A 24,714-nucleotide genomic window follows, 5' to 3' on the forward strand; every position below is an offset into this window, starting at 1 on the left:
ATTATCTGTACCTAAAGGGAGATAGATATAAGAAATCGTACATGTCAACTTGTACCATTATTGTGTGTAAATCTTTCATTTCTCCGCATCTTTTACACATCTAGCTTGATAGTCATCACACCACCCTGGTGCTATCGTTTCCAGCACAACTTTAACGCTTTACCTTTTTATATCAACCCCCCTTCAATAATTTCTTGTATAAGTGGAAAAAATGCCCTATATAAGCGATGATAATGCAATTATTGCAAAGGTGCAAGCCAGCTGGAAAGGAATTACGATATGATCTCTTTAGAAGGGGAACAAGGGGGACAAAGGACAAGCACAAAGCTCGAAACAAGGCTAGGTGACTGGTGCGCGACCGAAAAAATCCGCCTGGTCCTGGTATCGAACCATGGACCTCACCATTCCCATGAGCGCTCTACGAACTGAGCTAACCAGGAGTAAGATGTCACTAAAGCTAACGGGTTTTATCAGCTGCCATCAGTTTTATCAGTGTCCACCAACAAAAGCATTTTAAGGTTATGATGATAGTGCAGGTAATGGAAAGCTGCAAGCGAGCTGAACAAGCATGACGATATTATATCTCTGGAGAAGGGAACAGAGTTCAATTCTTAACAGCGGTAATTCTTTCTATATTTCTTTAGCTATTCCAGAACCTTCCTGTCCTATCGCACTATTAGTAATCTGTTCTCGTAGCATCCTATGTAGAGGGGCATCTTTTGCACAAGAACCGGCCGTTGAAACTGAGAGAGAGAGAAAGAGCGTAGAGCGAATTTGAGTGACTGTATACGCCTGACGTAGAGTTCTTTTGAGCGCTCTTAACGTTCACGGGCACTCACACAACACATTCCCCCTTTTTTTTTTTTTTGTATCCCTTAACCAAGAACCTGTCTAAGGGCTGGATTTCATGCCAAAAGGGCCGCGCTCCAGCGCAATGAAAAACCGTTACACGCAGACAAATTCAACATGGAGCACAGATGTTCTATAGCAGGCAATTCACCGGCTAAGAAACATTATAAAAGGCTAATTTAGTAAAACTGAAAAACCCTTTATTTTAGCACCCCTGATTTTTCGCGAAAAGGACAGCGGGGTCATATTCGAGACATCTAGGTTTCGCGAATTCTAAAGTCTGGAATTCGCTGTTCTAGGTAATAGAAGTATTCGCAACACCTAAAGTTTGTGAATTTCTCAAGCCGCGAAATTCGCGAAACTTAGCGGCTCGCGAACACTAAAGATTTTACAGTAGTGATCATTCGTACTATTGAAAAGAATATTTAATCGATGTTATAGAATAAGCCCAGCGTATTGTAGCGGCTTCATGAGGTGCTCTCGAACGAAAGCGCAAGCAGCTGGATGAACTATGACTCACGGGAGTTCGGGGTATCAAAAAAACGTCGCCGCCCGCAGCTGGCTTCAATGTGAAGAAGCGCAGCTCTCCACGCGATCCCGCAACGTCATGGGGCAGATCATTACACACCAACGAATAGCGTATGACGTCGCGACTTAGCGCAACAGCCAACTGGGAGATTAGCGGGTACGATATACCTCCTCCACTCGCGATTCATTCCGTTACCAGATGGGGGCTCCTCGCAATCGAAGAGCACCGTGGATTCAAGGCACTGCGAGCATCCTCGGAAGAAGCAGAATCCAAACGCGTTACTAGGGGGATACAGCCTATGTTGCTCAGTTGTATTAGTTAGAGCGCCTTGAGCGCTATATCTCGCCCGTCTGAAAGAACGGATGTGCATTGCGCTGTTCACGCGCTCGCGGCGCGCCGAGGAAGTCAGCTTCCGCCGACCCACCATAATACCGGAATTTACAAGACAGCAGAGACGGCTGTCTCCGGTGTCTTGCTGCTTTGCACGACGGTAGCACCACTTCCTATTCAAAGAGAAAAAAAACCTTTTACGCGCGGGTCCAGCCGTTCCAGCTATGCAAAAGCTTTAGCAGCCATGGCCACTACATTTACACGGAGAAAGGTGTACTCCATAGTAAATAATTTCTAGAACCAGAGGAAACTCCTCTTTTAGCATACCGCTCACACCCCTCACACACTTAAATTCTGAATAAATTTATACCTGTCTTGGTCCTTATAATTAACGCTGTGAACTCAGGGGTGTGTCGAGTGTGCAACGCATCCAAAGACACAATGTGAAATGAAGACTTTGGTTTGAGGTGGTCGGTTCATGATGATTTAAAAGGTTAGAAGCATTAAGACTCTTATGATTTGGGCACGTGTGTAGAATTGGGTCATATATAGTTTTTGATTTGGAGTGAAGGTATGAGTTGCGACTTTTTCCGCGCATGTGAGCTGGTTTGACTGACTGGTATAAAATAGCAGTTGCATGTTAGCGTCAGTCTGTGTCGTGTGCATTTTTGTCTTCGTCCTTGCCACGTTCTGCGCTTTTAGCCTTTTAAATCACCGAATGCTCCCCGTGACCCGGCATAACTTACCAATAGCGAATACATAATGCAATATTGGCAGATCTTTTGTCCCGGGCTCAACAAAATAATCAAGACAAGCTTTTTTTTTACACTTTAGTGCAAACCATTGTGCATAAAATTCAGCCCTAAAAAACAGTCTACGTTAAAGTTATTTAAAACATTTTGGCCAATTAGCCCAATTGTCGCAACAATTATCCCCGCCCCTCCCCCTTCCCGTGACTATCGACCGAGCCGAATAAATGCACGAAGGAAGTGTTCACGTTACGGGCACCGTTTTCGTTTTTTTTATTTGTAAAAGTATGTAGTGGTTAAGAACAATCACCTTTTATATGTACATCATCTGCGGTAGTTGCGGAATAAATTACGAAGTGACATTTTCGCTTGGCATTCGTTAATGTTCCAGGCTGTCGTCCCTAGTTATTTTTTATGATGTCGAATAATGTACCTAATACCGTTCAGAAAAATACAGGAAACTAAAACAAAAATACATGGGGCTGGTGAGAGACACAGAAGTGGTGCCGTCCCTTGGCGAGAAGTGGTCAATTCGGTGCCGAGAATTAAACTGATATCAGTCATGTGTACCACTCTTTTCTCCCCTAAGCTATCGTCAAAACATAGTTACCGATTAAAATTGAGAAACATTTGTTTATGGCACTTCTCTATTAATTAATCTGTTCAAGAAAGTTCATATACAAAACGATAAATTTGTTAGGATATGGACACTCTGTAATTGAATGCCTATTTCAGGCTATTAATAATGTTTTCTAGACAATTGACTATTTATCTTTGAGGTCATCTTCGAGCCGTTAATATTAACTCAAATTTAACTAACTATGTTATTCGTGTTCTTATGGGTGATATTGGCTTCAGGTGGCGCATATTGCTTTTTAAGACCTATTCGTGACCAGATCCGTTTGACTAGGCTATAAATAACTATTAGCAACTATTATTCACACTTCTAAGGGATTGGTATTTCAGGCTTGGAGTTAACTTCAAGTTGATATTATTGGCTTTTGGGATATATTTTTGGTCACATTGGCTTGATATGGCTATACATGACTTTCAGTGGCGATTATTAACATTTTATGCAATTGGTGTGTATATAGATTTGATTGACTTCAACTGACGATTACTGACTACAGCCATCTATCTATTATTGCCTTAGTTGGCTTGAATTGACTATTATGGCCTCCAAGCATTCATTCCTGACCTGCTTGGCTTGTGACCAAAGGAATGCTATTCTGCTACTTATAACTTATGCATGAAAATGGCTTCAAGTAGCTAATGTTGGCAGTTGGCGTTTCTTCGCAACAAAATCACTTTAAATCGCTTCAGAATGAAGATTTTAGTGACTCTTATTGAGATGGTATTCATGACGTTTTGAATATGAATGGATCCAAGTGCCTACTATTGGCTGTGTGCAGTTCTTGGCCCAATGGGCTTGTAATGGCTATAAATTGCTATTAGCCACTATTATTGGCAACTGGAATGTGTATGGATGTGATTGTCTTCAACTGGCTACTATTGTCTATACGCATCTATTCTTGATTGGTTGGCTTGGATTGGCTATTATTAACTATTAGTATCTATTCCTGACCTGGTTGGCTTGCAGTAGCGACAAATGGTTATGCCTAGTATTGATAATTATTAGCTATTTCTGTGTCTACAAACATGAGTCGTATCATCTGGCTATTTTGGCTATTGGCATCTATATTTTACCAGATTGGCTTTCAATGGCTATGAATGGCTATTCGTGAATACACGTAATCGCAAGTAATAAGCTTGTGCATCGCGAAAAAATACGCGGACAAGCAGGTATACACGACGTTTTAGGCGGGCGCCCTTCTTCAAGTGAATATAGTTTACAATTATGGGCTGTTGCGGTGGATGAAAATGACTTTAAATGCTATTATTGGCTATAAGCATAAAGTTTTATTAGATTGGCTTGAAATGGCTATACACTGAAATAAGCAACTTTTATTGACAATTTATCAAATTGGAGCGTGTATAATTTGAATGACTTCAACTGTATATTAATGTCTATATGTATCTTTTCTTGATCTCGTTGGCTTAGGTTGGCAATTTTTGGCTTAAGCATTTGTTCCTGACCTGGTTGAGCTGAATTGGCTTTAAGTGGCTATATGTGACTAGTATTTATAATTTGTAGCTGTTTCTGGGTCTACAAACTGGAATGGCTCACGTGGCTATTTTTGGCTGTTCGAATATATTTCTGTGTATAAACTGGAACTGCTCCATGTGGCTTTTTTTGGCTATTAGCATCTATTTCTTTGCCAGATCGGCTTCAAATGGCTACGGATAGCTAGTCGTGAATATAGTTGACGATTCTGTAATAGTTCGGTGTTTATGAATGAAAATGACTTCAGATGGTTCTATTGGCTACAAGCACATATGTGAATTGGATTGGCTTTATATGGCTGCAAGTGGCTACTAGGAACTATAAATGATAATTATGAGCTCTTTCAATGTTTACTAACTGGAGAGAGTGAAAGCGATGATTATTATATTTTTTTTTGGAAAAAGCGACTGTTGCTTGTGCGCTCAGTGTGCAGATGTGAGCTCGGTGCAGACGCCCATCCCAGCAGCTGGGATGGGCGTCTGTCACCGAGCTCCTCGGTGTTGAGGAGTTGTTGAAGTCTGCTGCGCTCCGACTCGGTCTTGGGGTCAAGGATGGGGGCCTTCAGTTGGTCGAAGGGGTTGACCGGATCCGGAGCGGCGAGAATGTCGGCTAGCTCCACGGCGACGTCAGCTGGTAACGAGGGCACGGTGTGCAGGTATCGCGTCTCCTGACTGGTGATGTGCCGGAGACGGAACTGGGCCTCGACTTGCATGAGCCCTACGATCGGATGTTTCGGCCAAAATGGAGGTAGCCGAAAATTCTGGACCGCTGCCAAGGTTGACTGGAGGGCGTCACCGTCAGGAGCGTTGGACGCGCCAAATTGAGCCATGAAGCACCAGACCTTGAAGGAGCGAGTTCGATTCCGGGTCACCAAATATGTTGGAAGCTGAGACGAAACGAACCAGCTCGGACAGCGTTTGGATTCGACCTGCTTTAATTGCTCGCGCTGCAGAGGCAGCTGAACCTCGTCGTCGTCGTTCATGGCGTAGGCTGGCCTTGAGTGTCGCTACACACCCAGATAGAAGATAATTTCTATTCAACTTGTGGGCCCCCTGGCAGCTCTTCAGCCCAGTTGCCCGACTGCGAGGCAAAGGTGCCGAACTATTCCTGCGTGGCGGCGATGTCACGCCCGCCACGCGCACATCGCGTGCGCCGCCTCGATAAGGCGCATCAGAGGCCACGCACAGGAAGTCGCTGCCTGGACTCAGGCGCCGTGGGTAACAATGTTAATCGTCTCCTCCATGTCCAATTAAATGTAGTTTCTTGTGGTTGAAACCATTGGCTCCGTGTTATTCCCCAGGGTCGGGTATGTGGCAAAGCAAACCGACCACAAACGTACTAATGCCACTAGTAGCCATTTGAAACTAATGGTCAGAAATAGATTCCAATAACCACCTGAAGTTACTTCACCTCAAACTGAAATCGCTCAGTTTTGAATACCCCATTATTAATAGCCATTTGTAGACCATATCTAGAAAATATATATAAAACTGGAGGTTGATAGCCAATAATAGCCAGTTGAAGCCATACTCAAACACCAACACCAAAATAGAAAATTGTTAATTATCTCAGTAATAGCCATTGGCAACCATTTAATCCCTACTGAAAAAAGTATATGAATCTATATAAGAACTGATATGAAATATCCAAAAACTGATATGCGACATATGAAACTGATACGAAATATCCGAAAACTGATATGCGATATAAGAACTGATATGAAATACCCAAAAACTGACACGCTATATATGAAACTGATATCAAATACTTAAAAAACTGATATGCGGTATAAGAACTGATATGAAAAACCCCAAAACTGATATGCGACATATTGAATTGAATTGAATTGAATTGGTTTTATTCAGACACAAGGTCTCCGATGACAAGGCAAAAGGCAGATGGGTTCTGCCTGACTTGGCCCTATCACCAGTTTACATTGCTCAGCGTATAGTACGACACGTTGTAATATAAACACAGAAACCACGGGGAAACAGAACGGCCCACAAATAAAGATCAAAACAACATAACTTATACAGTAGTCATGTCATAACAATTTTCGGGGACATAGGACGCACTAGAATAAATGAAGCTCAACCATTGGATGCAAACACTTTTTAAAAACATTTATTCAATGGGACATGATAGAAGGTACCGTTTTATATTTCTTTTAAAGGTATGCTTTGATCCGCATTCATGAATCATTTCTCTTACGGCCGGATGTTTATTTAAGAAATCAGGAATTAAGTACGCTAATTGAGTATGTCCGTAATTCGTCCTTGACCAAGGTATTCGATAAGAGTCAAACCGAAGATTGTATTGTATATTTCTAGGAAGGAATGCGTCAAAAAAAGTGGACTGGTCACGATTGAACTCATTAAAAATGTGGATTGAAAGTTTAAGCTGGAATAACTGACTAATATTAAGGAAGCTATGTTTTAGAAAAAAACGGCGTTGTGTGGTCGGTGCGCTGAAGATTTTCAATACAACGTACTGCTTTTTTTTGCAAAACAAACAGCCTATCAATATTTGTCTTAGTCGTTGAACCCCAGACTAGTAGACAGTAATGAAGGTGGGAATGAACTAGTGAATAATACAACTGACGTCTTAACCAGCGTGGGACAAGTGTTCTTATTTTGTATAAAATGCCAATAGATCTAGAGATGCTTGCATGAATTTTATTTACATGTGGAGTCCAGCTTAAATTTTCTTCGAAGAGAATTCCCAAAAATTTGTAGATAGTGACACGCTCTATCGGAGAGTCTTGGAATTTTAAAATAATTTCGCAGTCATCCGGTTTACTTTATTTGTTCAACTGATGCTAGTGGTATGCGTAATGTATCTAAATGGTGGCGTGAGTGAATAAATATATTTTGTAGCACATGAATTGGGCGGTACCTAGCGCCACCTAGCCTAGTGTAACTGGTATGCGGCATATAAAACTGATATGAAATAATAAGTTCTGTTATGAAAAAGGTGTCCAATAAACATATCAGAAAAAACTCATATAATTTTTTTCAGTAGGAATGTCGATTGTTAATTATCTCAACAATAGCCATCGGCCGCCATTTAATGACAATCTGATCAAAAAAGGTGGTAATAGCTAACGAATCTACTTGAAGCCGTTCATACGTCTAAGCCAACAAAAAATCACATAATTATAAATAATATTCACTTATAGCACTTCATAGCCATTTGAAGTCGTTTTTATCAAAACTTGGTCCTTAATGCCATATACGGTCACTTGGAATCAATGAGATCGAATAAGACATATCTCGGTAGAAATAAAACAAATAAGCCAACAAGCTCAAAAAGGTAACTAATTATTTAGATTATACGAAATTGCTATGCAAATCCTGGCAGGTCTATATTGCACACAATGAAGTTTGGCAGCAAAATACCAAGATGAGCTTAGGATCCCTAATACTGCCTGTGATCTATCCGACAAAGAAATATTTTATAGATTATCAATTTCTCTACTGAGTCAAACCCACTAGCTGCATTTCCGGGGAAAATATTTAGTTGTGCACTTCCTGACGCCAGAATCGCTTTCTGCTTCCGTCTCCTATTTTACTCCAGTGTTTTCTGTTTTAGTCTCCAAAGTAATTCAATGTATGATGTCATCCAAGTCTTCCGTGTAAACACTGCCCTTTAAGGTTTCTTTATGGGAGGTAATTTCAGAATAATTTATTATTTGTAGCGCATCGTTCCTTTTTGTTAAAATACTATTAGGCAACTGATCCAACATCTAAATATTGTCATATAAAAATTATTTTAAAACTGACAATATTTAAATTAGGCGATACCTAGTACAATGTTAGAATGCTTTCATACATACCTCTACATGTTTTTTTACACGTCTCTTCTCCCCTGAACACATTGTTTGCAGGGTCATCATTTGGAGAGGATATGCCTTCGCATAACCCACGTGTTGAATTATATGTAAACATTGGGGAACTCATTCTCTTATCTGTGGCTTCAGGTGATGTAAAGCAGGAGAGGGGCACCCTACCTTTGATATGAAAAGATATATATAAATATTAGTTGCATGATTCAGATTATTCTTTTTTGCACAAACAACTTTTTAGAAGCAAAAAATGGCCACACTGCGTTTACGTGTGAAGTATCCGTGATGCATGCTCTTCTTAAATAACTTCCGGCAGCTCAGCCGCACAAACACGGGTTTTCGTCGTCTTTCTTGTTAAAAGACGCCTGTAGTCATTGTCAGTGAAGTGTAATTAAAACATCGCCACCGTTTAGCATTTTCTTCGTAAAAGAGGGAAAGGCAAAACTCAGTCAAGACTACTCCGCGTTAGGTTACGACTGATTCGGCTTAAGCGAAACTGGCTCTTTTTAAAACCTCCTCACAAATACAATTGAAATTATGCGCACTTTTAAACAGAAACATGGAAAAAATAAAAATAAAAGAATTCTTCAGTGTCTGTTGAAATTAAGTAGAAGCAACATAAATACCATCACTTACTTCTGCATGCTTGTCTGCATTCTTGAAGTGTTTGAAACTTGTTTTTTTCCTTATTCCATTCACCATCTCCAAAGATAACCTGACGACACTCATCCCTAGTCTGGTCGTAGAAAAATCCAAACACACTCATTCTTCCTAAGGAACTAGCTGGAGGGCCCTTACATCTAGCCTCTTCTTCCATCGCCGGAGAATCATTTCCGCTGTCATCACAGGTATTGTGACACTTGCAGACTCCTAGAAGCAAAATATCGGTTTTCAAGAAGAGAAGTTAAATGGGAACTAGACCACTTTCTGCGATGATCGCTTTATGATATAAGTCATTTTATGGGCTCTAATCATTCTGAAAACATTACGTCCAGCGTGGCCGATTTCTCTATTAATATTCGTTTATCGTAAAATTGGAAGGTTAGGACCACAGTGTGCAAGCGCACCCTACTTGTCTTTGTCGGATAAGAAATGGCATTTTCTTGGATGAGAGGGAGGAGCCAGTGACAATGCTGTAAATGGCACGTGACCTGTAGACGAATTGTAGCCATTTAGTTTTTGTGCTTTCTTTCTTGATGACGACACCGACTATTAAAATGGGAGGGACCATTTTCTAAGTTCCTTCTGTAAGCTTAATATTTTTTTTTTTCATAATCAGCTCATTTTTTGTCATCGAAGATCCCATTGTATGCGACTCGTCAACCAGTGCTCGACAAAAAGAACAGTGCGGCTCCTGTGAAGCTTGTTTCTACCCAAAGTAGCAATACCTTCTCTGTTCCGCTGACTGCGACAGAAAATTTCACTGCAGATGCTTCAACATTGGCCTCGAGGAATACAATATTTTCATGACGCCTGGGACCACCACTTTCAAAGGCACGGGTTGCACTCGGCGCCATAGTAAGTTACCGAAGTCCAGGTTGACATATCAGATGCGCCAAATAACAACATGACGAACGCTTTCACGGGCGAGCCAGCGGCTCACAGGATGGCTTTCACGTCCTCACTGGTTTGCTCCGCGTGATCGACAGCATGGCAAAGAAACTGGTCATCTTGACCGTCGAGTTTAAATGCCTTAGAGCAGAATATCAACACCTTCCCTCCGAGGAGCATCAACTACGCAAGAACCTAGTGGATCGTCTGCCAGTCCCGTCTTCATCGCGTCTACTTTATGCTGCCACAGCAGCCCGGACACCCCGCGCGTCTTCAGCGGCAAGCAAGACTTTGTTTGCACCACCCGCCCTTGAGCACCCGAACAACTGGCCTCCTCTTTAACGTTCGAACTTAACGACTCTCGCAGAACCTGCCCATCCTCCACCATCAACTGGATTTTGTAGTGGGAATGAAGCGCATCCCGCGAGCTTGACGAATGGCGGCTGCACCGATATCATGCGACGTGCACAGCCGTCTATTGACACTGCTAAATCCGACTCTGTGAACGCTATTGCTAGACCCGAGCGCCGAATGTCACTTTTTTTTATCTCGACTGCGACCGAACACGTCGGTTGACAATGTCCAGACGATTGTCGATCCGGTCCTAAACGGAAAGTCAATTGCCTGCTCCAAAATGGTAACTCGATTTCCTCTTATTCTTCCTTTCATTTCTCATGTGACCAGGCCCTGTATGACGCCATTAACTAACCGGAAGTTTGGCCGTAGGGCAGTATTTCCCACCTGTTCTTTGGCCACCTTAACCATGCTCGCACTTATTACCTCAAAACGACATCAGATTAAATGATGGAAGTGCGTAGCATATTTTATCAAGATGTTCGAGGACTGCGCTCAAAGGCTGGCTATTGTATATTCAATCTTATTGCTACCAAATTTGATGTTATATCTTTACCGGAAACATGGCTCTGCCATGGCATTCCGAATTCTAATTGTACACCTAAATACTATGTCTACCGCCGCGAAAGGGACTATATTAGCACGGGCAACAGGTGGTGGCGTAGTAATTGCACATCACACTTCGCTTGAGTTGCATCAAAGGTTCGACCAAGAATCGTATTCAGAATGGTTACGGGTAAAATTATTTAAAAATTGAAGAAAGAATAAAATTGTGAGACAAAGACGACGCAACCACATCTTTAAGCTAGCACCAGACAAATAGAAATTCCAGAAGCAAGCAACCGATTAAATGCGGGAATGTCAAGGAAAGGGAAAGTAACTTGGAGAAAAAGGAGGGAAGACACAAGATAAAATGCAAACTCATGTCGACAGAGCCCATCTGTGATTTAAGAAATTCACTTTCCGGCTTTGTCAGAAACGATGAGGGATTAGAAACGTTGTTTTTGCGCTGTTCATGGTGAGTGACTCAAATATCTCCCGGCTGTACCTGCTGTTATGTGCCTTCAAGATTCTTATCTCTTCAAAACAAGACCTGCAGTTCGTGCAGGAACGGGTGTGCATGACTATGGCAGTCGCGAAATAAACAGTTCCATCCTAATGATGTCGAGAGCGGTCTAAACCACCGCCTCCACATTTTCTGGAAGTTTGCGCAACAGCACACCCGTAACAATTTACACATTAAATTTCACTGCGAGATTGTTCTGATTGAAACACTAAGTGTATCTCTTTCGCGCCAAAGATGGAAGATTGGTTTGCAGACTATTTTAGCTGATGCTACACTGTTGGTCAGCCTATTGACATAGAAGTAAACTGCCAGGATGTTTTATCGTGTTCTAGAGTACAGACGGATGAAGTTTAGGAAGCTACAACAAGCTTTAAACTGAAGTCCTCTACTGGGTATATTGTATTCCGAGCTGTGTAGCCAAAGGTTATTGTGACTTGTCTGCACCAATTTTGGAACACATTTTAAACATATCATTTCACTCCGGTGTGTTCCCATCATAATGGAAGAAAGTGGTCGTCGTGCCATTATTGAAGGGGGGATGATTCATTGGTTGTCAGTAATCACCAGCCTGTTTCTTTACTGTACAGCACTTTTAAAGGGTTTAAGAAAGTTATCTATACCAGTGTAACGTATTACTTTTATACAAAATTAATGACTTCGTAGCACGGGTTTATTACGGGACGGTCAGTTGAAACCAATTTGCGCCTCTCCTTACACTTCGTTGCACCAATTGGTACAAACAGGAGACAGGTACAGGCAATTTATTTCGATATGTCTAAAGCGTTTGACAAAGATGATCCCGAGTTAATGCTTCACAAATTATCGTTATATGATGGTTGTTTTGAGCTGCTTCCCTGTTTTCAAAGTTTTTTATAACATTGTACGAATCATGTTCGAATTTCTAGTGTACATTTTAAACTGTTTTATTCAACTTCGGGTGTCCCCCAAGTATCTATCCTTGGGCCTTTTTTGTTGCTAATATTCGCTAATGATATAGCACCATCTGTCAAAACACATGAAATTATACGGTTTGCGGAGGATATTAAGAGTTTTATGCGCGATGATGCAATGCTCTTGATTGTAATGATCTTCAGCACGACGTGAATAACATGCTGCAGTGGTTTTTGGCAAATAATTTGCTCCTAAATCCCAAAAACTTTTAAGGTTCTCCTTTGAAGCAGACGGCATGCTGTTATGCAATTCACTTATCTTCGGGAGGAACTCCAATCGAGCGCATGACTGTAATAGAAGATCTCGGTGTGTGCCTTGATAGCACGTTGTCATTTAATATTTACGCATTCTTTATTGTTGGCCGTGCAATGAAACGTCTTGGTATTATATATCATATAACTTAAATGTTCAGACACCCTCATTTTATGATTTTTTTGTTTAGTGCTTTAGTTTGTTCACGGCTTGAATTTGCCCAGTGCTTTGGAGTTCTCTAACACGTGCACAGTCGCTATCCATTGAATCGGTGTAAAACATGATACCCATTGTGCATGAAAAACACTTTCAACTTTGCTTTTATTATGATTTTCAATTTATTTTAATTGTGTCTTACTTAGGTCTTTGTCAAATAGAAGATTCGGCCGTGATTTATTTTTTTTTTACAGGGTGGTAAATGGCTGGATTTATGCGAAACTCCTGTGATTTCCTGATTTTTATCATCCCTTTCGCGTTGCCAGAAATGTTTGTCCCTTTACGTTCAATTCATGTCTAAACTCTCACCACTGTCCCGCATGCAAATTTAATTTAATGGGATCGCATCCTCTAGCTTCGACATCATCAGGAATCCCCAAGTTTGTCGCAAGGACTTGGAGAATCTGATTGAAAGTTGAAACTGGTGTATAACATTTGATATGAAGTGTGCCATTATCTTTTAGCCGTGTTAATTTGTACATTTCATGCTGTGCGTATGTTGTTTCTTATATTTATTGTCTTTGTGCGCCAATATGAAGACCTTTGCGGTTGTTCTTGGGGTTCATAAAGTAAACGGTATTATATAATATAATGTGTTATTATTCTACCCTTACTTGTTTTGTTGGAGTCGGTTGTATTTACGCCAGATGACAACACGAAAAAAGCTTCAGTTGTACGTAGCGCCCTTTTGACGTCCCTTTCTTGTCCTCGTCTTTTGCGCTGAATTTGTGTGTCGTGGATTGCTTGTTAGCCCAGTTATCAACCCTAGTCAATTCTATTGAACTCTGACGTTCAAAAGTCAAAAGTCAAATTTGGGGGTTTTACGTGCCAAAACCAACGACGGGCATCTGGCGCACCCCAGCGGAGGACTGAGGATTAATTTAGACCACCTGGGGATCTTTTGACGTGCAACCGAAAGCTCGATTACACGGCGCCTTACTCCCAATAACCCTCCGTCAGATTGCGGGCAGATCGGCCGGGATTCGAACCGGCCACATGGGGGACCTGTAGGCCGGCGCTCTCGCCTCGGAGCCACCGAGGCGGCCAACTCTTTGACGTTACAAGCTTGTGCGTGATTGGCGAATATGCCATGGATCTGCCTGACCGGTTTGATGTACTGAAGTGTTCAAACGGAGGTTAGCGAGGCTTAGAAAAGATTCGAATTTACCGTTTATGGCAGATTAATAAGTTAATATTATTCGTTGGGAATAAATTTTGGACACATCGGTTACTGAATGCTTATGAAATACGGGTAAAAATAGAGAAATAAAAAAGCAGCTAGCGCTCTAAAAGCTTTTCCTTGTAACACTCAGACTATTGTTTGGATTCGCTAAACAAGTTGATCCCCGCACTAGATGCGAATAACACTAAAATTTGGGGGTTTTGCGTGCCAAACCTACGACGGGCATCTGGCACGCCCCAGCGGAGGACTGAGGATTAATTTCGACCACAGGGGGATCTTTTGACGTGCAACCGAAAGCTCGGTTACACGGCGCCTCCTCCGCAATAAGCCTCCGTCATATTGCGGGCACCTCGGTCGGGATTCGAACCCGCCACCTGGGAATCCGTAGGTCGGCGCTCTCGCCTCGGAGCCACCGGGGCGGCGCGTATAACACATAGGGCGGGATAAAAAAGTGATTTGTACATTTTTATATTTAAACTTGTTCATCAAATGTTAATATATTTAATAATTACGCCTGCTATTTGTAAAGCTTGCTACACACATGTGAATATTCTCACGCCAAGACGTGCTATAAGAAAAAAATACAGCAAAATATTTTAAATGATCAATAGCTGGATAATATTAAGACCATATTATAAGGACACCGATAAGTTGAGATCTTCAATGTCATTGATATATTACAGCCTGGCTTTGGCTGTCCTTTATATGAAAAAAGTTGTTTATGACACCATTTTTTTTTACTTTTGAAAGGACAGTATTGGACTAGTATGATAATTCAATACTAACCAAGCGCTGCGGCGACGAAGATCCACAAAATGTTTTTCTGCATTTTGAGCTTCTCCAGGCGTAACTGTAGTTATTTTACTGCGACTGCGTTGTATTTATATCATTTCACCGTTTCTTTGACCTTATATAAAATGAATATAAAAGTAAAAAGAAAGTTAACAATGATATGATTTAAAAAAAAAACAATAGCCAAAGACAAACGTCAGTTACTTGACGTATAATGTACAAACTTCGACATTAAGTATTTTTGACGCAAGAATAAGCTGAAAGTGAAAACGTGCGTCAACAAAAATTTGATATTAGCAGAAAAGCACGTTGTAAGAGAGATTGCTTTATACCCAATAGACCATTTGCACCACCGCCGCCGCGAAAGAAAATCTAATTCATTAGCCGACAAAAGAACTGGCGGGGAGCTGACACACTCTTCCCCACGTGCGCCTCTGCCTCTATAATGTCCCTGGTCAAGGCATTGGCACTTCTTCCAATGACAGTACTTTTTTTTTTTTAATTCCGCATCAAAGCCACAGTCGCGACAATGAATACCCAAGTGGCCTGATACTACCCTGCTTACATTGTAACACTGCTCTCTTGACCTACCATTGAGGCATCTGCCCGTCTGACCTACGTACTGTTTACCACAGGATAGTGGAATGGAGTAAACAACTTTCTCTGTACAAGGAACAAGCCGATTTTGATGCTCCTTTGTGCACTCCAGAGGCCTCCCGGTAGACCGCGGAACACCGACTTCACATAACAGAAAAAAAATTTCATTTGAAGTTTTGCCTCCCCTGAGGCAGGCATATTCAGTAGTTACAAAGCAAATGCAAGGTTCAACCTCAAGTCAAAGCTATTTATCAGGAATGTCCGTATAAGCTTCGTGGAGAGGGCAACGGTTTTTGTTACACACGGAGGTGTCCCTGAGGACAAACCACGATTCTAGTGGTTTGTCCGCTACTATAGCGCCGGTGACAGGCAAAAATGGCGTGCAGAACTCGCAAGAATTCGTTCAGTTGGTCTGCGCCCAAACCCTCCTTCCGAATGGAGGCATGTTTTCTTTCGATGTAGTTTCCCTTTTCATTAATGTTCCTAACGATGTTGCCATTCATGTCGCACGGGAGCGTTTACTTGATGATCAAAGCGTGGTAGCGCGTCACTTCACGTTGACGATATTATTTTGCTTTTGCGTTTTTGCTTGAACCAATAATTTTTCGCCTTTTGTGGAGAGACGTATCATACGGTGAACGGGTGTCCGATGAGACGCCCGGTATCTGTCAGTATTATCAGTCTTTTTATGGAGCATATTGAGGAGAAAGTGCTGAAAAAAGTTGCGTTCCCGGTCAAAGTTTACCGCCGATATGGTGATGACACTTTCGTCATTCTAGATAAAAGCCATGCTAACGATTTTCACCCAGAGTTAAACAGTGTTCGCCCCGCGATACAGTTTTTTTTTTTGCGACGCTGAACAGCAGGGCAAGTTGGCCTTCCTAGAGCTATGTGTAATGAGGACAGGTGAACCGAACCATAGGATTGAAACGAGTGTGTACCGCAAACCATGTGAAACAGATAATATTTTAGATTTTTTCTCCCATCACCCAGTGAAACACAAGAAATCAGTAGTGCGATCGTTTCTGCGCCTATCAAATACTGTGCCATCTAACGAGCTCCATGGCGTAAATGAGTTGATTAATTTACAAGAAGATTTGAAAAAACGTCACCACACAAAGCGCTTTGTTGACGAGGTCAACAACCAAATGAAAGAAAATGTGCAACCGTGCGAAAGGGAAAAAGATAAGAATGTAGTCTGCATCTCCTATGTCAAAAGAGTTTCGAAACTCTCAGTCGCGCTTTGGGGCCCCTTGGCATTCTAACTGCTTACAAGTCATACAGAACTCTTAGAAATTCCGTTTCCAAACCAAAAGACCCGACCCCGGCGAACGTCCAGAGAGGCGTTATCTATAAGATCCCCTGCAGTGACTGCCCAGCCTGTTACATTGGTGAAACCGCACGAAGCAGAGAGGTCACACTCAAAGAACACAAGCGTGACGTCACGTACGCATCCCACGGGACACGACTAAAGACTCAACTTGTGGACAATGCGTGGACAATATGGGGCATTCTTTTGACTTTGCGGCCGCGACAACCTTGGCGAGGAAGGACAGATGGGGGACCGGAAACTCCTAGAGTCCTGGTTTGTCCACAGGGACGCAATCGTCGCCGCGGTTTTTGTTACACACGGATGATCCGTTTGGAACAAAAACCGCGGCCCTCTTTACGAAACGTATACGGACGTTCCTGATAAAAAGCGCTGACTTGAGGTTGAACCTTGTATTCGCTTTGTAACTACTGAAGATACCTCCCGCATTGGAGACAAAACGTCTAATGAAATTGTTTTTTCTGTTGTGTGAAGTCGATGCTCTCATTTTAATTACCATCTGTGCGGCGGCATTTCCATGCGCTGCAAAAATCGCATTTGGAAGGGCATCGCATCTCCACCTGGAAAGCAGCTTGGAGCTTATGAATGACCACGAAATGGCGTCCATGCAGAAATGTTTTCATCACATCGAAAAGGGGATAACAACTGGGGACCATATCAGGCCGTCCATCTGCGCACGTGCGCAGGAGCGCATGTTTCCCATGACTCTTCGGTCGGCCGTTGTCGCGAGCATCTTGCGCCCGTGACCCGCTTGACCACAACGTGACATTTGCGACCCACGTTTCCCAATAAACACTGTTGGATATTCGGATAATCGTCTTTCGAATATCGTTTCCCAACCCCCTCGCGGTAAACGCTCTTGCCGGTAAGCGTGGGCCGCCAGGCAAAACGGTTTTGCCTGTGCATCGGGTTCCCTTTGATCACCGGTGCCGTACGTAATGGTAGGTAAACCCTGCGTAACCCCTTTTATATACTTATATATCCCCACAATATTTATACTAGTTTCCAGGAATTAGCCATTGACCTCTGTGCTAGCACACATTGGTGATGATGATGATGATAATAATAATATTAATACTAACAATATGAATCATAATAATAATAATGAAAATATTAGTAATAATAATAATAAATAATAATGTATTGACCCATCAAAATAGAGGTGTCACCGCGTCTGTCAAAGCCTACAATGGCTTGTGGGACGGGGACCCCGGAAGTCATTGAAACGGAGTAACAACCTGCAGCCTGTGACAGGTCGAGAACGAAGTGGAGGCTTCTCCCAACTTTTTCCACTTCAGTGGAGCGAACGGTGGAGAGGAGGTCGCCTCCTCTCCAGTGTTCTCTCTACTAAAGTGGAAAGAGGTGGGGGGAGCTTCCGCTTTGTTCTTGACCTGTCACCGAGTATAGAAGCTTCGGGGAACATGCTCACATTACCATACGCATACACTCCTACCCACCTACTTATACACACACACCCACGTACACAGATTCCAAACTATAAATTTAAAATCATTCATAATTATATTTTATAAATATATATTATAGAACACACTCAAACACCGAAAGGAAATTACCCCGAGTCCGGCATAACTCAGCGGAGCCATTTTTAAACTTCCGTCTTGGAATCAAGAGAAAAAACTGAGTCCGGAAGACAACTGAAAATATCTGGCCCATAATAAGCTCGCGTTGTCCTCCCGCACCTAGTGAAATAACGCGGCGTTTTGAAACGCTCGGCCTGCCTGAGGGAGCGGGATTGTTTTTTTGGAAGCTTAAAGTTATCAGTCCAAAAATATCGAAGTGTCGCTGTTTGCTAGAACAATGGATAGAAATCGGACATTTCCAGGTCACGGAAAATATTTGCACTATCAGAAAACATAGACTTGAGAGCAACACTTTTCAAAATAGATTTCAAAACACTATACACTTTTGAGTGCCGCTGCCCGAACGAACTATGTGCGAACACGGTCACACAGCACCTCAAAAGGCTATATGCTACGGCGTGAACAAGCATCTTTTCAGCATGAAAGGGCAAAAAATTTTAATGCTATAATATAAGCAAGCTACATTTCGCAACAGAAGGCATAGCTGTTTCATGACAAGCCGGATCGGAAAATGATGCCCCTGTATTTAGTATTGTCAACCCACTCAAATGAAATCATTCATCTATTAATCATATTACTAATAATAATATTAATAATAACAATAATAATAATAAAAATAATAATACTATACGTGATTTTAAGACGTTCACCAGTGCGGCGCATTCTTTCGTTCATCCAAAATTGCCTATACATATTAGAGGGATATGGTCAGTTACAGCCTGCATTCTGAACGACGAACGTTTTATGATATCACGATTTAAAATGCTATTTTTCTTAGAGTTATTTTGCAACGATTAATAATATCAAACCTCATTAGTACCAAGTATTATTTAACTAATATTTGTTTTCACTTTTGACTGTCTATAAGTGCATGCACATGTGCCCTTGTACGTTTAAGAGTAAACTTTATTTAGAAAATGTACTACAAGGCGGCGACCAGATTCAACGAGCCACGCTCACTCTGCGCGTGAACTCAAGGAGATAAACATTGGTTCATTGAATAAACGAAGAGGCTAATTGTAATAAATAATGCAGGGGAGGTGTGGCGATTGCACGACAGAGATACATCTTGTGACAGAAGCCAATATAGCGCAGTATAATCTGTACGCAGGCAGCCAAGTCACGTTGTGTTTGAGTGCTAGAAGGCCGAGAAGGTATTACCAAAACTTGGCGTACTGAGCATTTCATTGCACTCTGTAAGGGTGTTCATCCGTACGAGAAAAGAAGAATTACTGGAGCGCTAGAAAGATGATGCAAACAATAAGTAATATGTGAACTGCTGATAAAGTATTGACTTCCTTGTATTTATAGCTTAACATCCTGTGTCCACTGTCTGACAAACACAAAAAAAAAATAAGAAGTTAGTTTCCCATTACTTTGTTAAAGGGGTCTGTTGATTACGCCATAAACAATGAATAGGTGCGCCGAAAAAACGTAATTGCATAACTGCTCTTTATTTACAAACAAAAATTAGACCTAATGAAACATACAGCCTTTGTCTCAAATTACAGAAAAGACTGCCGCTTTCACTTTTTACTTTCATGAGCACGTAGCGAAAGTGTAATAGTGTAACCAGGCTCAGCGAATTATCTAGAGTAGAATTGCGCTTGCAGTACTTTAATTGACGCTCTTAAGTTCCTCTGTAGTTTATAAAAGACACCTTCTGATTTATTCAAACTCGCATATCTCCGAATCAGTGTGTTTATCTGTGTGTACATGTGTCCGTGCGATACTACACCCCCAACTTTCTTCCTTCTTTTCTTTCTGCTTTCCCCTTTTATGATTTTTCCTTTTGCTCTTTCTATTTATCTGTTTTCTTTTTTTGATGTCACCATCATTGGCGTTACACTCTGAAAAAAGCCCGTGCGTCCGCTTTCCCGCACAACACTCGGAGAACCAATCACCGCGACTTACGGAGGCAGCTCAGCGAATGACAATGCCGAAACGTATGTTTAGACCAAAAAACGCAGTCTGAGTTGTGACATTAAGCAATGCAAGCGTGACATTTTGCATTGCTTAATGTCACAACTCAGACCGCGTTTTTAAGTCTAAACATATGTCTCGGCATCGTCATTCGCTGAGCCGCCTCCGTAAGTTGCGGTGATTGGTTCTCCAAGTGTTTTGCGGGAAAGTGGACGCACAAACTTTTTTTAGAGTGTACGCGGCTGGCGAGTATTCCAAAATGCGCCTTTAGCGCATTAGGAGGCAAAAAGGGGCACGCCGATTAAAAGACAACGTGGAGAACGCTCAGGGAACGCATGGTTACGAAGCAGCCAAAAGCGCGCTCTGTCATTGGTTGAACTCGGGGAAGACAAAAACACGTAGCCCATTTTGGAAAGGTAAACAAACACAAGAGGTGCGCAAGAAGCTGGCAAACTTCCACGCCGCATTCGGCTCTACAAACAATGCCCTCTGCATTTTTTTTTTCTCAAATACATTCTTCTTTTATATACAAAAAGAGGTCGCTTTTTTCACAAACAGACATGGTACGGATACTCCTCCAGCTTCTTTGAAACAAAACTCGAGATCACTCTTACTAACACTAGTATAAAATAAAAAGTGTGGAAAGAGTTATGTGCCGAATTCATGCCCGCACCAACGGAAGGTCGCGTTAGGCGGTGTTATGTTGGCCAAGACCCTTTTCTCGTACCGTACGGCACCTTCAAGAAACGGCTACAGCCCAGCGGAACTCCTCATCGGAAAACGTCTCCGGTCAAAGTAACCTACAGCAAGCAAGATGTTGACTTCCAGTGACACCCGACCTAAGACCAGCTGAAGAGCTTCAAAAAACAAGGTCCGGAACAACACCAAAGGGCGTATAATGGCCGCCACGGTCTTCGTGCCTTGGCATACATCGTGGTTGGTACAGAAGTCTAGGTTGTAGACCTCAAAAAAAAAAAGACAGCAGCCAGCACATGAGCCGAGGCTCTACATCGTCAATACCGCTGCTGACACCGTTCGGAGAAACAGGACTCATCTCGTTCCGTACGCCGATAAAATCCCGGCGACTGACTCGCCATCACATCACATCACTCCGAATAATTCGTACAGAGCCAAGCGCGCACGTGCTGCGTGTGTACATTGGTTTCAGGCCTTCTACTTGGTGCTTGGGTACTTTGGAAAAATGTCGGCACTGTGTGTACGAAGCACATAAGTACACCTGCCACTCGAGGTTGCCGGATTATAACTTGGACGGTATTCGAAAGTTACTCGACCTCCCCCCAGAGAACGTTATATGTACTTCGGCGTTCGAAAATCTACTCGGGTTCCGCGTTGCTCTCCCTGTGTTATTACGCGATATTGCCTTTGAGAGTAACACGCATTTACTCCAACAAGATCTGGAATACGGTCAAATTAACCCAATCAAGAGCTGCTTTGTGAATGGACGCTAACAAGATCGTAGTGTTAGATTGTTTTTGTTACTTTTTCAAGTCCAGCACGGGGAAAATATTTAACACCTTTTTAACATCATTCTCTGGTTGGGAAAAGTGTTCAATCAGTAAGGAGCCGAGTATTACGTCACTGTTGGGATGTGACTCGTATTAAATCAGCGAGGACACAAGTTCGACCGATTGAAGACGCAGCACTCGTCTAAAGGTCTTCGTCACGAGAGTGTGCAACCGGAAAATGCCCACTGCCCACCATATAACATATTTTATGTGAACAATTGTAAATACAAGGATTTAGAGGTTATACACTTGTAGATGGAGAGCGCGCGTCTTTCCCACTTGAGCTGTGAGTTGAGGGGAGGTGATCGCCGTATCGTATGACGCACGCGTGTAGAATACAAGATATATGTTTAAATTGTTGCATATTTATTTAGCATCATTGTCCATATATGAACTTTCAAGAATTCAAATAAAATACGTATAAAAGTCAAAGGAATGACGCACATATCACCGAGAAAACAAAATGTCAACTAACACGTCATAAAATAGCAGATGTGTGCCTTCGAAACAATGCCCTTTACACTGACGCTTCTCAGTGCGAATCTATATTGAAATATTATATAAGATTTGAAATTAATATTATAATATACATCCGCTCCTCCTCTTGTTTTCCGAGCGCCGCAGCCTGGAGGTATTTTTGTTGAATTAGCGCAGGCAAAATATAACTGCTGACAGATTTTCATATATTCATGACTAAAATGTACTGCATTGGGTCAGTCATTGCCGCCACAGTTGCTCAAGTCGTTTCTCATTTCTCGTTACCAACCCGACACTCCAATTTTTATGGAATGTTTTATTCACCCCAAAAATCCAAACTAATTTGAAGTAGAGACCCCACTTTGTAATCTTACTTTTTTTAGTTACGTTCCGGTATTAAGGAGAAATATTTAAACACTAATATGAAGCTAGGATCTCCCATTGGTGTTAGTGTTACCGACGTCGCAGTTTATACCGCCTCCTAGGTGGAGACGAGGAGGCTTCCGGAACGGGACTGTTGTCAGTGCTGTTCTGGTCCTGCGAGAAATCTTCGTCTTCTACTTGGAAAAATCGTTTAAGGTCGGTGACATGAACAGGTTCGGTTTCTTCACCAGGCTCAAAGCGAACTAGTTTGTGAGGGAATAGTGAGCACTTTTCATGGATGCGAAACGAACCTTTCCACCGGTTTGCGAGGGAGGCGACGAAGCCTCGAGTTGCGTCACTCCGTAGGTGAGTACGCCGGTGTATAAACCCCCCCCCCCCCCCCTCGAACTGCAGGTCACGTCGCCCCTGGTTGTACTGTTCCGACTTCTGCACTCGGGTGACATCAAAATTTTCTCGGGTCTCTAGAAGGTTGCAGAGAAGCGCTTTCGTAGGTCTTCTGCGAACTTCACGTAGGGGCGAAGCCTTCCCTGTAGAAAGGAGTCTGTTAAAAAGCGGAAACGCGAGCTCCTTGCCGAAATTCGATTAGGCAGGAGTGAAACCCGTTGACCGGTTAGCGGTTGTCCGGGTTGCGAATGCCAGCCCGGGCAGTTTCGCGTTTCACTCCTTGTGGCACTTTGGTGTGTGTCACAAACATCATCTTCAGGTTCCGATCTACCCTAAACAGGATTTTTGCTTGTGGGTGGTATGGGAAGTACTTTTGGGCTTAATTCCCAGTACCTCGGGTACGTCTACGGACACCTTACTCGTTAGGTAAAAGCCATTATCACTTACAAGCAGTGCTGGAAAGCCGCATTTAGCGAAAGTTTCAAGCAGGCATTCCTAGACTTTTTGCGAATCTAGCTTTCGCAAAGGAAATAACTCACTTAAAACTTGTTGTTGGTCAAGTTGGTTCATGATGCAGTCTACAGGTTCTTTGCGCGACACAAGGAACAATCACAAGCGAGTAGACACGGACAAGCGCAATCCGCTTGTCGGTGTCTACTCGCTTGTGATTGTCCCTTGTGTCGCGCAAAAAAACTCTAGAACTAACTCACGATGGCTCCACGTTGGGCGCTATTATGGTTGGTTTGCCTTGCTGCATACCCCACCCGGAGAATTAACAAGGAGCCAACATTCTGAACAACAAAAAACTGCATTTAATTGGACACGGATGAGAGGATGAAGAATACTAGCATAAAACGTTTGAGACCAGCCAGCGACTGCCCGCGCGCCGACGCTGATTCGCCTTATCTAGGCGGCACACGCCATGTGCGCGTGGCCGGCTTGACTCCGCCTCCACGCGGGAAAGTTCGTCACCTGTGCCCCGTAGTCGGGCAAATAAGCTGGGGAGCCGCCAAGGTGCCCTAACCTCTAAAGACTTATAAAATTAAAAGCGCTAACAAAGACAAGGGCAAAAAGGAAGGCGAAAGGACGATCGCTAACTCTAAACTTAACATTTTTTTTTAAAACAGCTAAAGCAAACAACCTCCGATAAAAAATACACTGAATCACTCAGTGACGTCACTCATCACCACGCGTCAATAAAATCACTTTCTTTTTTATGCAGCAAAACTGACGGCTGGCAGACGCTGCCTTCAGTGCCCTCTTTCTTTACAGAATGCGCTTCAAGCACTCCTCTTGCATCTTTTTCACTGGCCCTCCCCACGGTCGTGGTATTTTGAAAGTTATCTGGCGCAGAGAGTCTCTACAATGAAGAGGCAGGTGCCCTCCAGTTGTTAGTCATGAACCAACTCGCCCGCTTCGCTACTTTAGCTCTTAAGACTGCTTGCGTCGAGCTGTTGCTATGGCGACGCTCGCGACGAGCCAACGGGAAGGCTCTGGGCTGCAAGACGCAACGCAGCGAAACTCAGTCGATGCAACTATGTGAACGAGCGTTTAGACTTGGAACGGGATCCAATTACAAATTCCAGCGGTTTGAAAGCAACGTGTTCCACTTTTAAGATTCTAAGATTAGAACGTGTCGTTACCTTTACGTTACGTTAGCATATGTTGATGAAATATTGCGCTGGATAATCTGTAAGTAAA

General features: G+C 42.6%; 1 protein-coding gene across 1 annotated transcript in view; it reads right to left on the bottom strand.

Annotated features, from left to right (window-relative positions):
* LOC115328147 (actinia tenebrosa protease inhibitors-like) overlaps nt 1-14,828 on the bottom strand; it is a 30,246-nt gene extending 15,418 nt beyond the window's left edge. Inside the window, exons 1-3 of the mRNA XM_040216578.1 lie at nt 14,786-14,828; nt 9,063-9,296; nt 8,418-8,591 (exon numbers count right to left, since the gene is read on the bottom strand). Coding sequence (XP_040072512.1) covers nt 8,418-8,591; nt 9,063-9,296; nt 14,786-14,828 — 451 coding nt within the window. The remainder of the gene's footprint in view (nt 1-8,417; nt 8,592-9,062; nt 9,297-14,785) is intronic.
* Nucleotides 14,829-24,714: the final 9,886 nt, after the last annotated feature.

The sequence above is a fragment of the Ixodes scapularis genome, unplaced genomic scaffold (assembly GCF_016920785.2).
Source record: "Ixodes scapularis isolate PalLabHiFi unplaced genomic scaffold, ASM1692078v2 PGA_scaffold11__112_contigs__length_91849675, whole genome shotgun sequence".
Taxonomy (NCBI): domain Eukaryota; kingdom Metazoa; phylum Arthropoda; class Arachnida; order Ixodida; family Ixodidae; genus Ixodes; species Ixodes scapularis.